Source organism: Capronia coronata (assembly GCF_000585585.1).
Source record: "Capronia coronata CBS 617.96 chromosome Unknown acBCG-supercont1.4, whole genome shotgun sequence".
NCBI classification, from domain to species: Eukaryota; Fungi; Ascomycota; class Eurotiomycetes; order Chaetothyriales; family Herpotrichiellaceae; genus Capronia; species Capronia coronata.
The window spans coordinates 1,896,283-1,913,194 of record NW_006912896.1 but is presented as its reverse complement, the minus strand read 5'-3'; the positions used below and the strand labels follow the sequence as shown (position 1 = coordinate 1,913,194).

Sequence of the window (16,912 nt, the reverse complement as noted above, 5' to 3'; positions counted from 1 at the left end):
ATCCATTCCTGTTGTTCAGTGTTCAGTCTTCACATTGGTCGGCAGCGGTGTGGCTCAACAACCGACTGCCAGAGGTGTTCATCTTGCTCCACGGGTCTCCTAGATTGTGTGCTCAGTCTTGCTGAATTATTGTCCATTCAGTGCACTGCAAGAGCGGTGTCCAAGTTGGGGCTCAGATACACGTAGGATCGAGGATCGAGGCTGAAGGATGCAGGATGAAGGGTCGGGGCGAAGCATTCACCGCCTGCCCACCGCAGCGTGTTGTCGTAGTAAGCCGGACGGGATACATGTCTTGCATGGACATGGCGTTGAAGCACGGCAGCATCGTCGAGATACTAGTAGTATGGATCTGCGCGCCAACGTCTCTACACGCGTGAAGCAAGCAAGTCTGCGCTGTAAGACCTGCCGGTGCGACTGATAGACTGCGGCGACAATGCCTGGTACTAGTATTCTATAGATAGCAACAAAAAAATCAAGATGGGGAAATCGGAATCCAAACCCGCGGGACCCTGCACACCGCACGGGGCATCCATCCCACTTTACGCGAGGTACTTTAGGTATGTGCTTGACACCTGAACAATGATGGGATCTACCTCGATCGGTTGGACTGTGTGCCCTATGGACTGGCAGCATACCTGAGGTGCCTACCGACTGCTCAGCATGTCTACCTAGTAAGAAAGAGGTATGCAAGTCGTGAAAGAACATTACCTATACCTAGATAGGTACCTAGTGCCTAGGAAGGTAAAGTCATAGGGACAGTACCCTGCCTCTCTGTGATCCTGCTCCTTGAGTTAAGTCGCTGTCTGAAGAGGCGCAGACAAGATGAGACGCAATGATACGCTAGACGAAGAACTGAAGTGGCCCTAAACTGATCTGAAACGCTGGGCGCAGCTAAGGTCAAGGTTAGGTATCTTACCTAAAAGGTACCTAACGCCTACCTGAGGTAGATACGTACCTTGAGGCGTCTATGGGGGGGGATCATTATACGATCAGTTGCGGATCTTCGGCTTTGGAAAGACTCGGAGGCGAGAAGGTTAAGGAGGCTTAGACCAGTATACTACCAGTTAGATAGCAGGTATCTCATGTGGTGCAGAGGTAAGATCAGATGCTGTGTTGAGGCTGAGTCCAGGGCGCTTAAAGGTGAGAGTAGTAGTATACAATACATCTACGTACTATTTGAATGGTGCCTATGAGAGCATTGGAGAACCGATCTTTAGGTGCACGGTATTGGTGTCGCTCAGCATACGGTGCTAAAGCAAGGGGAGAATACTTCATCGTTGGCTGTATACACCGTGTACCTAAGGTTCGTATGTATACAGCCTAGATATCTGATCGTAGTTAAGCGACGGGTAAGAGCGCCCCCCTGAACCAACAGTCTCTGCTCTATTGCTGTACCCAGCATTCCATGCACCAGCACGTACTGGCCAGTGTATGAATAATGACTCCATCACTCAACCCTTTTATCCAATGTCCAGCGTCGGTTGCCCGCCACTCCCTTTTCCCTTTTCCCTTCTCCCTATTGCAGCCCGCAGCCCGCAGCCGCAGCCAGCGTCTGTCAGTCATGCTCGGCGTCCATCATCATCCACCGCATAACCGCGTCCCCTTCGTCCTCTCCTCTTCCTCTCTTCCTTCTTTTCTATCTTTAGCAACTTCCATCATACCTTATCCACCCATCAATCCCATACAAAGTACAACACGCGCCACAACCCAATCCGAGGACCCTACGAGAGCCTCAATAGCAGCCATCTCCAGTCGGCTACTAGTACGGCACTACATCTCGTTTGCTTGGTGGAATTGCCGCGTTGTCTTTGTGTATATTCTCCCCACCGTTCCCAGCTTGGTCCTGCCACAAAGCCATTCTTGTCTCAGTATCTGCATTGGGGTTCCTCCTCCACAGTCGCGACACAAAGTAACCGGTCGGCCGTTCTTTGTTCGTCTGCCCTGACTGCCAGCCTACCTATCCTCCGGGTCTCGTTGTCGTCGGTCGCCTCCAATCTCGAATCTCCACCCGACGCCTCAGCTGAAGACCGGTCGCGAGACACTTGCGCGTTGCAGCCTAAGCACCAGCCGAGGGAGCGCAATTGAACTTGCACACAGATGCACCGGCCGTAAACAATCATGGGCCGCAGAAAGATCGAAATCAGAGCTATCAAGGATGATCGCAACCGTTCAGTGTATGTCTGGTGCACGCATCTACACTGCGTAAAAACCTGGTGCTGATTCCGTGTCTAGGACATTCCTCAAGCGAAAAGGCGGGCTCTTCAAGAAGGCCTACGAACTGTCTGTACTATGTTCCGTTGATGTCGCCGTCATCATCTTTGGCCATAACAAAAAGTTGTACGAGTTTTCCTCGGGAGATATCAATGAAACATTGCGGAGGTATCAATACGTGGGTTTTCAAACAGAACGCCTGGTCTGGAGCCTCTGCTGACTTTTCGCCAGTATGGACAACCTCATGAACACAAGGGTCCGATAGACTTCAAGAACAAAGGCGGTGACGATGATGACGAGGAGGACGAAGACGAAGAACAACCAATCCACGGTAGAGACGGGTCTCTTCCACCACAACATGCTATGCCTCATCCCATGCCCCATCACAATTCCTTTGCGCATATCCAGCAACCCATGGCCTCTGTCTCGCCCCCAATGCCCAACGGCATGTTTCAGCCTCGACACGCGACGCCTCAACCTCCTCATATGATATCCAGACCAGCATCACAGAATATGATCCGTCGCACCAGTTCCAATCTTGTTCCCATGCAACATCCTCATCCCACTCCTCCTCCGCCCCAAAATGGCTTCGCCTATGTGCCTAATCCTTCTATCTACAATCCTCAAGCCGGCCCTTCTGTGGCTCCCCAATCGTCGCCCCAGCCTACCTTTCAACAACAATATACCCAACCTCAACCCCAGCAGCAGCAGCAGCAGCAGCAGCAACAGCCGCATCCCACTCCTCCGCCCCCCCCGCCACCAACGCACCAACAAATACAGCAGGCCCATCAACAATACCTGCAGGAACAGAGACGGTCGTCTCAACCGCCGCCCGTGTCACAACCTGGCCTTCAACCTCCCGCGCAACCACATCCCCGAGTATCGCCTCAGCCCGAACCACCACAAGGTCTTCGGCCACCGGACCAATCCAGTCCGCCTCAGTCCAAGCATGCTCAATCCAAGTCAAGAAGTATCTTTACCCCTATAGATGAGGGAGGCTCGGTTTTAGCACAGCATTTCTTTGGCGCTCCGGACCCGCCTCGAAGCCAGCTGAAGAAGGAAGATTCGCCGCCGGACATCAAACCTCCACCACGAAGCATCACTGTTCCTTCTATTCCTCGGCCGACGTCTCAACCCGTCCGCCCTCAAACGGCTGCTCCGGAATTTGCTCCTCCACAACGAACGGACACGTCTGGGTCGCGGTCTGGAGGTCGACCTAAATTGAACTTGCAAATTCCCTCGGAGGCGGAGGACAACGAAACCGGTGGTGGAGGGTCTCCTTCGCAATCCGCTGGACCGTCGGCGAATCCAGCTCGAGGCACCGATCATATTGTCCTGCCACCGCCGTCACCTAGTGCGTCGGCGGTCATGTCGGCGGGCACAAGTGGGCCTCCCAATCCGTTCGCGCGACCGCCTCCGCCAACGTCGAATCAAAACCGGGATGCCTACAACGACAATCGCAATAACATTGAGACTCCCATCTCGGCACTGCCCAGTCGGTACATGAATAATGATCTGTTGCCGAGCCCGAGCAATTTCTTCAGCGAGTGGTACGAGTCCGGTAGAAGCGGAGGAGGGTTGAATTCGGCGGTCTTGCCTAGTCCGCTCGTTTTTCCCACGCCACAAGATTCTAGGGGACTGGGGTTTGGCAGTCGGGATGCGGCGAATGAGGCCAACGGAGAGAAGCGCAAAGGGAGTGTAGACCAAGGGGAGAAGGAGGGAGATGCAAAGAAGGTGAAGATCTGAAAGATATGAGGGTTTGTGGTTGATATGCCTTTTCAAAACTCTGATATCAGAGACCATCGCTCGCGCCCATGTGGCAAGACACGCCATAATGACCTGTTACGGCCTTTTGCAAGAAGGGACTATGGAAATCTTTTTTATTTGTATTGGTTCGTCCATGACGACCTTACCTTTGGGTTCAGTCTTTTTTCATTTGTGTTGGTTTGCTTTCTAGGTGGCAGTGAGTGTGACTGGATTGGATTGGAATGAATGGTGAATAGAGAAAAGAGCGGTTCCCAAAACCCTGTTTGCTGCTGCATAGCGCGGGAGGCAAGGCCTGGGAAATATGATATGACTTTTGACTTTGTTTTCCCCATTGATCCTGACTCTTACGGGGCCTTAAGTAAACAAAAAGGGATGGGAAGAAGAGAGTGAGTACTATCTAAAATCGGTCTTGTTGTGACTTTGACGCCTAGACCTTGATTTGATTTGATCTCTCCTTGCGTAAAGGCTTCCCTTTTTACGAGCAGTAGTACTAAATATTGTTAGCAATGTCATAGACTCTGTCTGATAAGTCCCATACGCACGCTGGTCTGTACGTAGGTCTGTACGTACCTAGGTAAGGCCTTTTGATAATGGTAATACGAACGAGTATTTCAATCCGGTACCTTTAAATTTTATATACATATATACACTATACATGTGGAGAGGAGTGGAGTGGAGACAACCTCCTGAACTAGCTCAGCCTTGTGTGTCCCCACCACAGCCACTTCCAGTTTGGCCACAATCAAACCTCAATGCCAGTTGCGGTGTTCAATTCACGAGCCCTCTCATCCTGCTAGAACCCCACACATCTCTCTCCTCCCATCCTTCTAAAGTGGAAGATCTGATCTGAACACATCGACCCGTACAAGGAGTACATGATCTCGAGTGATTTGTTATTCAAGTTATATATGTCTCCGTTAGAACACCGCGTGAGGTATATGATATATTCGAGAATATGAGTACTCCTTCTGGCCGAACTACTCCATGACACCCATGTCGAGATTTCGCAGGACGTGCATCCCTTCGCGAATCACCCGGGCTAGTTCGGTGCCTTGGGACCAGATGTCGTTATGTTGGCCTTCGATTTCGATTAGTTTCACCGCGATATCACCGTCGCCGCCACCTTCGACTTTGTCTTGGTCTTTGTCGAAGGTCGGCCCTGATCCACCAGTACTGTTACCGTTGTCATTTTCGTGAGAGTTGCCACTAGCGTATCCTGTTTTTTGCGCTTTGGGTTGTGTGGTGTGGAATACGCCTTCCATCGCCTCGACTTGGGTCCAGTCAACCAGACCATCATCGCGCGAATGAGCTAGGATCAAGGCGCGAGTCGGCTTCCTTTGGGTCTGGCTGGTCTCAATCTGCTTTTGCTTTTGGTGCTGAAGCAGGTTTGGACTCGGCACCGTTTCTTCTGTTCCTTCGCCTACTCCCTCTCTAACCCTCTCCGAGTTGCCACTCTTGGCCCAGATATCAATGTACTCGGCAGCCGGATACCGCGCGGGACTCGCCAGCACATGGTCCCTGGGATCCGGCATCGCGTTCCTGGTCAAGCTGACACACGAAGGGAACGAGTCGTGGAGTAATTCGAAATCGTAGATACCCGAAACTCCCAGCACAACAAGTGGCGGCTCGGTTTGCGGAAGCTGAAGACGCGCATTAGCATCGTCTGAATTGTTCTGATCGGTGGGAGCTGTAGTAAATGTCTCCTTGCTCGCAAGAGTGCTCAACACAGCCATTGTCGCGCCGACACTGTGGCCAACCAGCAGATACCGTTCGCCGAACCCGTATTTCTGCTGAAGGTGCGCTATGGCGGCCAGGACGTCGTGAATGTGGTCGGGCCATTTCGCGTTTCGCAATTCATAGGCCGAAGTCGTGTTCGGGTCTTGGGGTGCTTTGTCATGATGTGGCGAGAGGCGGTAGTTGATGGATGCGTAACCTGCTATATATGCTGTGATGTTGTCGGCGTCGTGTTGGAATGGATGAGGGAGATGTAGATGTGGATGATGATGGTCACTACCACCGCCACCCCCGCCATGATGATGGGGAGGACCTACCAACTGCGACAGAGCAGGGTAGAATGATGAAGACGTTACGCTCGGGTCGCGGAAATAGCCGCCATGGATGTAGACTACCCAGTATCTTTGGGCGTTTGGGTCGGAGAGATGTGATGCGTCGAGTTCGGGAATGTATAGCTCGTAGGATTGCAGGATGTGGTCGAACGCGTATTGGTGCCGTGTGATATCGCGATGCAAAGGCTCGGGGATCGGTGGTGGAGATGGGTCTCGTTGTCCATTGGAGTTCTTGGGGAGCGTGGCTGTTGCTCCTGCTGCTGTGTGCGCGGGAAAGCTGTGGGCTGCAGTACTGGGGTGTTCGGCGCGGCGTTGATGGTGCGCAGTGTGTTGGGCTTTGTACTGGGACGGGCCGTGGTGATGTTCACGTTGTTGTGGCTCTTTCGATGCTGGTGAGAGATAGGCGGCACCGGAGTACTTTTGCTGGCTTGCTTGGACGGCTGAAAAGGGGGTTGAGGTCAGAGGTCAGAGATGGCTAGATGCGATGGAAAGATTATGAAGGACAAGGTTGGTGAAAGGTAAGGCACTCGAATTCGCCAAGTAGATGTGTACTCACTCACCTTGGTCCTGCAGATAATTGATGAATTTCTTCATCTCGACGTCCTCCCCCAGCCAAGCTTACCTCTGCCCAGCTAAACGTGCTCTTGTTGAGACTACTACCATCCACAACACATACTATCCTCCTCCTTCGCCGCAGAGGAAATGGTATTCCTCGTCCGCTTCGGGCCTGACTTGACAGCTTCCAAGAGACCTCGGCCACGACACGATCCTTACTCCCTCAGTCAGGGCTTCGTCACAGCCTTTGACATTACCTCGTACTGTGGTACAATGACCAAGAGCAATACAATGCCTGCAGCTCTCTGATGCCTCCGACCGTCGTGGCTTCGACAGCTACAGGGAATGCAAAGATGTCACAGTCAACTTAGAGGAAATGATTGAGCAGAAAGAACCACAAGCACATACGGGACGATGTGCTCGAACCACTTATAGGAGCACGTCAGATGCCGGCGATGCGCGGATATCACCCATTGCGCAGTAATTGACGAATAGGAAGGGCGGATGAGCGGAAGGCAAACTGGTGACAGGGACCTTGAAGAAGCATATCTTCCCCACGATCATACTTGCAGCCAGCGTCCAATCTGGGGCGAGAGACGTGATCAACACATCCGTCTATATATGGTCGTCATGTGGCCGGGTAAATGCCGCACTTGATCTGACATGAGTACGAAACACTCCCACAAGCAATCAGTCAATCAGTCATTCATTCATTCACTCATCCATACACCTATCATCAATCATCAATCAGTCAAGGCCCCCCAGTCGCTACATCTACATACAGGCTGGGCCTGGGCGGGAAGGTAATACTGACTCAGCCGGACGAGCCACAATCAATACAACAAACCGCTGTCGTCCGCCGTTCTGCCATCATCTCTCCGCTTCAATACAGAAGATAAGGCCGAGAGAACCCTGTAAAGGGGCCAGGGGTCATCTCCTCCACAAAAGAACGAGTGCCGTGGTAGACTCCGCGTCCATCATGATCGACTTCTCTGCTCTCTGCTGTAACCTCCCACTCAGCCTCGTACGGTCTTTCCTGTCCTCTCTGTTGCTTGTGAAGCCCATACTGGAAAGCATGAGCTGGTTCAATGATTGTTGTTCCTGTGGTCCATAGTTCGGACTGCCCGCTTTCGAGTCCCAGCCCAAAAGTCTCGTTTGTGAGACCTCCGCCAGCCATTTTCCACTCCTCCGAAGGATCGGGGAGAGGTTCAGTCATCTGCAACAACCGGGCGTCGAATTCATCCAGTTCATCCAGCTCATCCACCAGCTCATCCAGCTCGTCACGCGAAGCTTGACCGGCATCTACCGCCTCTTGTCTCGAGTGAAATGCCGGCTCAACCCCCTTTCTCCATGGGGAACGGGATTTGCTGAAGTCAGGAACAGGAGTTGGTACTTGACCACCAGCGTCTCCAACTGGCGTTATATGGTCTCCTGCTTCATCTCGCCTGCTACCAAAAACATGCAGACGCAGAGTAGTACATTCTGCACTTTTGGAAGCATGCCCTGTTTGAAGTGGAGGCGGTTCGCCGGCCAACTCGGTGTCCGGACGGAAGTCGGCCAAGGTGTGTATAAGGAAGCTATTATGATGATTACCCGCGGGCCTTGTTGCATCTTCCTTTTCTGCATCGTCACGTTGCAACTTTAGCTCAATGGATGGACCGCCAATGTTGATTGGAGACTGAAGCCCAGCTCTACTCTGTGCATCACCCCTTTCCTGCGTTCCAATCCCCTTGTGCGTTGATGTCAAAGACGGATGCGGTCTTTCCCGGAGGGAGCTCACTTGACCAGCAGGCACGGTGGTTTGATGCTTGCCCAAACCAGCCGGTCCTTGGGTCTGTCGACCATATAGAGCAGTAATATGAGGGTCGCCGGTCTCAGGAGATTGGCTGGACCGTTGCCTCTTGGCCATTTCTTTGAGGTCGTCCAACGAGTAACGGGTATTCCCTCTGTGTGCAAAGGCCTCGATACCTCCAAGCAGCGCATCAGTAGTCCAGCGCTGCAGGAATCCATTGCTCACCGAGCTCGACCTATGGACCATGGGACGATCCTGCTGCTGCTGTATGTGGTTCCTTGCAGGAGTGACCGTTCTTAGGGTATCTGGCAAGCCCATGAACTTTGGATGTTGCACCCCGAATGGAGCTGCCGAGCGCGGAGGAAAGCTCCACGAGAGGTAAGTCTCATTCGACGTCTTGTTCGTTGTGGCAGTATTTGCATATGACAGTGGACGGAAGTGTTCAAGAGTTGAGAGCCTACTGTCGGGCTTCCAGCGATGCCCGCCGGCTTCTCTGATATATTTGTCGGAGAAACGACCTCTGGGCGATGTGGATATGGTTATCGCATGCGGACGGTGTCTTGGACCTGGGCTTCTTTCTCCGATCTGGTACTCCCAAGGTTGGGAGAAGAACTCCGATCTCTCGTTGTGGTTGGTATTGCGGGTTTGCTTCTTGGTATGTTCTGGTGTGCAGCTTCCTACATCTTCACTGTGTCTTTTTCTCTTCAGAAATGCCATGTTTGAGAATGTTAGATCAGGCACTCCTTGCCGGTCCAAAAGCGCAGAGCTTCTTCCTTTAGCAAACAGCCCTGGTCCAGGATGAGGCCTCAGGGTCAGTCGTTCGGAATCGACATTAGGTGCCTGGAATCTGCCATCGAGCGGTAAACCAAGTGCTTTTGGGCCCCGTCTTGTGGAGTGCCGCTTCTGCGAAGAGTCCTGATGATCGTTTCTGAACTTGTACTTGTCTAGCCTTGTTTTGTGCCTAGGTCTTCGAGCATACTTCTCGCTAGGATCATCAACATTACTGCTGGGCCCGCTGGGCCCGCGTCGACGCCGTGGATACTGAGGACGAGGCGTACCCGAGGCTACTTCAGTCGGCAGTACAGAATGGTGTTGGCGAATGTTTCTCCTCTTCTCAGCATGGGCACTGTTGGGGTTTTCTCCGCCAGTATGCCCATGGTGTGTGTCGTTTTTTTGATCCCGTCGCTCACACGGCTCCGTATCGTGGGATCGTGAAGTTTCAACGGAAGAATATTCATTCGCTGTATGCCCTGTGTTCTACGAGGTTAGCGCTGAAGACTTCTTGCATTTGTCACAGACTTCCTCGGTTGCCTGGCGCTATGATTCTGCACTTCTCTCTTCTGTCTGATACCTTTCCTTCAGTGTCTGCAGAAGTTTGCAATATCATGGCCGTACCTGACAGGAGCGAAACTTGGCTCTCGTGGACGAAAATTCTGCGAACGAGCTCCGCCCAGGATCGTGTCGGTCTGCCCGGATGGACTTTGCTGGAGGGTGGAGAGCCATTCAGCAACACGTTGAGTATCCCCCAAGCCCGGTTCCCCTGCTGGCAGCATAGAGTCAATTGTCCAGACACATGAATTCTGGGATGGAAAATTAGCCTAAGTAGAAGAGAACCTAACGCATCATAGTGAGAGGCGAGGTTGCCGTCGCGTGAGGGAGACACGATCTGCGGGTTAAGACGCGATTCCTCTGCAGGCAGGCACGAAGTCTACATGCTCATTCGGGTAAGAGGGAAATGGCCAGCAAAGGGGTCAAAGATTGCGAAGCCATCTTCAACGTGCTGTGTTATATGTGACAGTCGGTATGACCACACTCATGCTGCCACTAAAGACCAAAATTGGGGGCGAAAGATTGTAACGCCGGATCGAATCTGAAGCTTGTAGGGCTGCCTGCAAGTCATTCTGCAAGATCGTCGTGCATGCTAAACGTCCGACAACGCACTTCAGTGGTCACCGTAGTCTCACGTCTTCTCATGCAGAGTGTCCTTTTAAAATATGTCGGCGGGACCACCATGTACACGCTGAAAGATGTGATACCTCGACAGCCAGCACTCCGGCCCAGCCGCTCGCACCAAGGGTTCCAGCTTGCAGGACAAGACTATAGCCGCACCAAGCAGGAAAGCAAGGAAAATGCCCTTGGATCGAACGGGATATAGAAGGTAAGACAAGGACGGAGGGGAGAACGAGGATGAGGAGGAAGCGGTGGAACGATGGTTCTCCCTTCGCCGGTAATCGTGGAATAAGGAATCTCTCGAGAGCAACAGAGGAACAGTACAGAGGAGGGAATCGCGGCCACTGAGGAGGTAGGCTTCAGGTCAGGAGCTACGTACAACGAGATCGCTGACGCGGATATAATGCGGCTCTCGGGGGGTTCTAGGACTCGCAGTGATGCGGTAACCTTTGCCGGTCGGTCAACGACGGGATTGGTCGAAGAGTAACAGAGAAAAGAGGAGAGAAGAAAAGAACAGAGAGGGTATTGTCTGCTACTACTGGTATCTCAAAGTCCTCTGTGCTGTGCTAGTTGTTGCAGTGTCTCCGGAGAGAATAGCAGTAAGTGGGCATTGCCGGTGGCAGTTCAAAAACAGGCAGTTCAAGCAGCCAAACTGCGCTGCGCTTTTCCCGCTTCGTGTCTAGTGCTCGGCATATTATCTCTTTGGTCTCCTGCAGCTCTCTACCCACTGGCAGAATTCGATCGATCACCGGCAGCAACCAACCAGCCTCCATTCTTCACCACCACCACAACCAACCCTCACCACCCTCTTCCTCCACCAACTGCGACCACCACCACGATACCTCTTGTACGTGCTATGAGCTTGTCTTCCTTTGCCCAATCGTCACGCCTCTCCCGAGTCAGACAGACACGCCGCCATCGTTCTTGTTCCCATCCATAACAGGTGGGTACGGTTCTCTTGGTCGGGCGCAGACACTCTAGCCCTGGCTAAGCTCTCATGCTGCACCTCATTCGGGCCAGTCGGCGTCCAAGTTCCCACATCTTCCTCCCGCCTGTCAGTTTTCTTTCGTCCCTCACATCCGACCTAGAATGGACTGCCGGCATATCCACGGTTCAGGTTGAAAGATCATACTATCCAAGCATTTGGTCTGGGCATTTGTGAGAGCAACGGTAGCGCCTGTCCCTCCAGCACCTAATCCGTTGATATGCCTCTAATCTGACTCGTGTCCCGAAGAGCAAATCCATCCATCCGTAAGGAGCGGGGTGCGCCTCAATGCTGAAGTTCCTGATAAGACTACAGTATGAGCTCCGATTCTCCAGGACCAGCTCCCGCCTGTCGTGACTCCCAAAATAGTCTCCCGTTCGTTGCCGCTCGAGTCTGGACAGGCCCCGCGCAGTTTGTTCTCGACGATCACAATGATCGCACTCGCAGTGCGTCTGTCAACTGCCAGGGACCTGGTCAGCTGGTCTTCTCTCGCATACCTCAATCATGACCTTTGCCCACTCTCGACGTCGTTAGCGAGTAAGGATCGGAGAGGAAGCCTCCTATGGGTATCTCCCCCGTCACAGTAGTCAAGTTATCCATATGTGTCATATCTGTTTTCGCATCCTGCCCTGAAATGCTCTTCATGTTGGGTCCGGAGACCTCTAGCGGATTCAACTGACAGTTGCTGGTGCTGAACGAGGCTGACAGTGGACGAGGGACAGCCATTGCCGTCTCCCGAAGATAGAAGTGAGAACCATTCAACTCTTATCTGGGCATCCTTTCGGGACGGGCCCACTCATATCTGCACCACGATGCCTTTGGGATGCCCGCACCGGCAGTATGTCAACAATACCCGTACTCTGTAGTCGTTGATTCGACCCCCCCTGACATCACAACATCACGAGGGGGTCGACATTGTTCGCCATGGAATCAAGTCGTCCTAGGCATCTTCTGCTCCTCGGGTAGCATATCACAGTAGAACGCGCTCAATGAGATTCGCATCACGCTGTGACTGGACTCTTCGACACCCTCATGATATGCCGGTCAGTAACCTTCCTCACTAGCACCACTTGGTTCTTTGTTCTTCTTCCTGTCTGTCTCCTCAGCATGCTGCCCATGCTTGCATGCGCTGGGATACATCAAGTCCTGCCGATACAAGGACTCCAGCGGAAAAGCCGGTCGTGGTTCTTGGAACTTGATTATGACAACCAGACCGTCTCCTCTGCACAGTGCACACTGCTTTCCTTCTGCCCTTGTTCACCGCCCGTTCAAGGACTGGAGGACTCTGGTGTTGACGATCAAGTCGCTGATTGGGCTTGCAGTGCACGCGGTCTAATAGATAGATTGCATGAGTCGCTGCATTTTTTCAACCAATGAAATCTGTGTCGCCATACCGACCTCACTATTGTGCCATCTAGGGCTTCTTTGCTCTTGTGTGGCGAGCCTCGAGAACCGCAGAAACCTGTCGCGGCTTACACTCGAAGCAAAGACTCTTCCTTGCATCAAGGGTATCTGAACTCGCGATCGTCGACTGTACCATGGCGAAGCTGTTCATCGGGTAGGCCGCCAGTTTCTACAAGCATCCTGATTGAATTGACACGTCCTGCACAGAGGTCTTGCATGGCATACAACCGACCAGACTCTATACGATGGATTTCAACAGTTTGGCAAGATCGAGGAGGCTGTAATGACCCCGTCGATCGCCTCTTGCGCCTTTCGTTGATCATATCCAGGTCGTTGTCAAGGATCGAGATACCAACCGAAGTCGCGGATTCGGGTTTGTGCGGTTTGCAACAAAAGCGGAAGCTGACGAAGCTTTGCAAAGGATGAACAACACAGAGTGAGATGGCCAGACAACTGCCTCTGGGTACTTGGCATTGATTTTCCCAATAGGTTCGACGGCCGCTTGATTCGAGTGGATCACGCACAGGACAACAGACCGGGCGGCGGTGGTCGAGGTGGTGGATTTGGTGGAAGAGGTGGATACACGATGCCGGCTGCAACGCAAGGAGGGTATGCACAACCCGGAACCCAAATGAGGGACCCGGCCACCATGGGGTACGGTCGCGGCGTCGCATATGCTCCCTCGTGGGGACAATACAATGGGCAATATCAACAACAAGGGGGACCGTATGGAGGGAACCAACCTCAGGGCGGGAACGACCCTTACGGACCTCAGGGGCCCTATCGCCAATAGAACAAGCACCGATGTTGTGACAGATGATTGTGTGAAGGATCCCCGTCGGTTTGCCATCTGTCATGAGGAACAAGTTACTGGGAGGGTGGAATTTCCAATACGTATCAGGGGAGCTGCAAGCCGAGCCACAAAAATTGCCAAAGTTGGTGGATGTGATGAGCATTCAGATTTCTTTCTCAATCTCCTCTTGCTCTTCGGTGCTGCCGACTCTTTTCAAGGCGTGCTCCGGCGGTGATATGGGCGGAACTCGAGCCGGCCGAGGCAACGCTCGAACCCGGCGAGCCAGGTCAGTCACATGTTCATCGCCACTGTCCGGACTCAGATGGTTCAAGGCGTGCTCAAGCTGCAAGAGATACTCTCTGTTCTCTCCACTGGGCCCAATACTCGCATTAATGGTTTCTGCAATCTCTTGAGGCGGACGTGCGCCCAGGAATTGTGGGTTGTCTGGCATTCCAATATAGACCAAACAGTGAATGTCCGGAATCGAAGGATCAGCCGGATGGAAAGGAGTATATTGGATGCTGTATCCGTTTCTGTTTGATGGTCAATGGCCTGCTCATCAAAGCCAGGGGGGCACGCGCACATCTCGCGGAGATCGAGGTACTCTCGCACCTCGTCGACTTTAGCAGGTATTATATGATACGCGACCCCCCAGACGCGGTCACTCTCGGTCTGTCGTTGCTGTTATACGTCAGACAGCGGGCAAGCATCGTGGAAACAGAGGTAAAAGGATGACTTACAGGATCGTGGAGGGTTTCCCAGAATGACCTTTGAATCAAAGTGACCACTCTGCCCGGGGCTTCAGGGGTTCCACGATGGTCCTCACTAGCGGTGTTCAACAGGAGGTCACCGGTTGTTCGTGAATACTCACCTGGCCTACAGAGTCCAAGTGGTCAGTGAGAGATGACATCTCCAGAGGCCGACGTGTTCCCCCTACCTGCCAGAAGCGACGAACATAACCCTTAATATAGCCCGGAATGCGCTGATCTAAGTCGAATGAGTTCAGAAGGTTCCTGTGCACGACAGACCAATGCTAACTGCTGTACCGTAATGTGGTGGTGGCTTCCAGATCAGACTCCTGAATGTTGCGGTGCTTGCATGAGCTTCTGTGCCGTCGCAATCCAGTGTGCAGTGCTTCATGTAAAACCATACCCGTAGCCAAATATCCAGAAATCTTCAGTCTGCACAGAACCCATCCTGTCCAGTTGGACTAGAGGACGACGATCTAGGTTGCTGGTGAGCTTCAGGTCATGTACGTTTGCTTCGAGAGAGAAAAAGGTGGAGGTAGGGATTCAACTATCCTGGTACTTCGGGTACCAGCTGGATCTTGTGAGCGGTGCAAGAGGCAGGCACACACTGCAGTTCAAGTTGTCTGGAGTGTCGAGCCGCTAAACGTGTTTAATATTGAGGGCTTAAGGGGCCAGCCGATCAATGGTGTGTTAGGAGTGGTTGGGCTATTCCGGAAGGACAATTTGCTGCTTCCCGGCCCGACAGATCTCTGGATGAAAGTTGACAGGGTTGAAGAGAAACTAAAGGACAGAAGAGGCTTGGAGGGCCAAAGGTCCACGTACCAGAAGGGTCTATATTGACATGCACCAGATCTAAACACGAGCTGTCTCTAGCCGGGGTTGAGTGTTATGTCTTGCAAAGGCTGGGTTCCCGTGTTGTTTCGTCCAACGTCGACACCCACAGATGGTTCTCGTGCAGAGTCCGTATTGAGTGTAAGAGATGAAGACACTTGTGGCTCGGTAGGGTGGCTTGCGGACAACGATGAACGTGCTGAGGAGCAGATGGGTTAGGTAGGTCTCTTTGAATTGAAGGCGATAACGAAGGTTCAACTCTGTAACAATCGTCGAGCAGGCAGAGAGTAGCAATTGTTTAGGAGGCAATGATGATGTGGACGTCACATGTGCGCAGCGGCAGCCTCGTGGCTGACTCGATATCATGATTCACGACGCCATTATTTATTATTATTATTATTAGGTGCAGCTTTGTTATGTCTATTACTAGCTGACATTCGAGGGCTTAAGGCTAGTACTAGAGTTGAGGGTCTTAAGGAGCCCATAGGCTCGTGCAGACTGCGCCAGCCCGCCTCGTCGCCTGCGCCAAAATTACTACGTACCTACCTATACGATCTCACAGAAGTTCCATCGCCTCCCAAGAACCGGTCAGAAGTCATGGCACCGATCGGTCCTCCAAGGTCGACGGCCATGACTTGAGACCATTCCGTCTACGAGCCCTCCACCGCACTGGCATTTTGCACTCATCATCTCATCCCAATCCTCGAAGCCACCACATGGCCTATAACAAAGCATTCAATCCTGATGCCCTTCCTGCGTAAACATCTCTCTCCCCCACTGGCACTGCGCCTCACCATCCTCTCCAGCAAGACTGTCTGCTAACCTGCTCTCTTCCACCCAACAGTCATGCGGAGCCGGAGCAGGCTGCACAAGCCCTCGGTCAGTTACAAGGGAACCGTAAACCCTCGCCTAACACACACTCCCGCTTTTCGAATCAACACCCTCTGAATCCTCATGCGCCGCGGTCCTCGTCGCCCGGCGTGCGACGAACCTCACCCGCAAGCTTACCGAGTCAAACATATTCTTCACCCCGACCTCCCAATAGTCAATCATATGGCGACAATCACTCCAGTCGCATACAATCACCTCCCGCTCAAATGAACTACGCTCACCCGCCTGCATCTCGACCTCAGGCAGAACCTGTGGGACTACGAAGACCCTCGAATGAAGCCCATCAATACCCAGCGCGCACACCTGCGCCGCCTGATCCAGATTCAGTTGATCTCTTGCCCCTATTTCGAGCCGCGAATGCATCTGGTACAGGATCACTTACGACGACGGAGCTAGGATCGGCCCTGGTGAACGCCGATTTCACTCCTTTTGACAGGCTGACCATAGCGTCGCTAATGCGCATGTTCACCACCTCACCACCTAACCAGCCTCAAGGTCCCACCATTACGTTCACCGAGTTTGAGAATCTTTGGCGGTTCCTTGCTGCCTGGCGCACACTTTTTGAACGCTTTGATGAGGACAGGAGCGGACGGATTTCGTTGGCCGAGTTCTCAAAAGCTCTGACGGCATTTGGATATCGATTGTCACAACCCTTTGTTAGCGTGATCTACCACACCTTTAACGACCGCAACCCTCTTCCGAGCCAGGGCATGAGCTTCGATCTTTTTGTGCAAGCGTGCATCAGCCTGAAAAGGATGACAGACGTGTTCAAGAAATACGACGACGATCGGGACGGATACGTGACCCTGAGTTTTGAAGAGTTCTTGACGGAGATTCTCCGGCTACGAGATTGATCATTCATGACAGACGGACGTCAGTCCCTTCACCTCTGATATCTGGCGGTTCACCTGAAAAGGC

The 16,912-nt window shown here is 52.7% G+C and overlaps 6 protein-coding genes across 6 annotated transcripts; 3 read left to right on the top strand and 3 right to left on the bottom strand.

The window, feature by feature from the left end:
• Positions 1-2,118: 2,118 nt before the first annotated feature.
• On the top strand, positions 2,119-3,957 carry A1O1_05243 (MADS-box transcription factor, other eukaryote; the record flags this gene model as incomplete). The annotated part of the gene is made up of 3 exons (XM_007726129.1): positions 2,119-2,174; positions 2,233-2,389; positions 2,443-3,957. The coding sequence occupies 3 exons, from the start codon at positions 2,119-2,121 to the stop codon at positions 3,955-3,957; spliced, it is 1,728 nt and encodes a 575-aa protein (XP_007724319.1).
• A 998-nt stretch (positions 3,958-4,955) lies between these two features.
• A1O1_05242 (uncharacterized protein) lies at positions 4,956-6,638 on the bottom strand (the record flags this gene model as incomplete). Its single annotated transcript, XM_007726128.1, has 2 exons — positions 4,956-6,484; positions 6,605-6,638. 2 exons carry the CDS (start codon positions 6,636-6,638, stop codon positions 4,956-4,958), a joined length of 1,563 nt encoding a protein of 520 aa, XP_007724318.1.
• An 844-nt stretch (positions 6,639-7,482) lies between these two features.
• Positions 7,483-9,108, bottom strand: A1O1_05241 (uncharacterized protein; the record flags this gene model as incomplete). The annotated part of the gene is made up of 1 exon (XM_007726127.1): positions 7,483-9,108. The coding sequence occupies one exon, from the start codon at positions 9,106-9,108 to the stop codon at positions 7,483-7,485; it is 1,626 nt and encodes a 541-aa protein (XP_007724317.1).
• A 3,815-nt stretch (positions 9,109-12,923) lies between these two features.
• A1O1_05240 (uncharacterized protein) lies at positions 12,924-13,523 on the top strand (the record flags this gene model as incomplete). Its single annotated transcript, XM_007726126.1, has 3 exons — positions 12,924-13,010; positions 13,060-13,166; positions 13,220-13,523. The coding sequence occupies exons 2-3, from the start codon at positions 13,153-13,155 to the stop codon at positions 13,521-13,523; spliced, it is 318 nt and encodes a 105-aa protein (XP_007724316.1). The 5' UTR covers positions 12,924-13,010; positions 13,060-13,152.
• Positions 13,524-13,686: 163 nt separating this feature from the next.
• Positions 13,687-14,663, bottom strand: A1O1_05239 (uncharacterized protein; the record flags this gene model as incomplete). The annotated part of the gene is made up of 4 exons (XM_007726125.1): positions 13,687-14,056; positions 14,107-14,204; positions 14,264-14,394; positions 14,552-14,663. 4 exons carry the CDS (start codon positions 14,661-14,663, stop codon positions 13,687-13,689), a joined length of 711 nt encoding a protein of 236 aa, XP_007724315.1.
• A 1,156-nt stretch (positions 14,664-15,819) lies between these two features.
• On the top strand, positions 15,820-16,848 carry A1O1_05238 (uncharacterized protein; the record flags this gene model as incomplete). The annotated part of the gene is made up of 2 exons (XM_007726124.1): positions 15,820-15,860; positions 15,948-16,848. 2 exons carry the CDS (start codon positions 15,820-15,822, stop codon positions 16,846-16,848), a joined length of 942 nt encoding a protein of 313 aa, XP_007724314.1.
• Between the last annotated feature and the right edge of the window lie 64 nt (positions 16,849-16,912).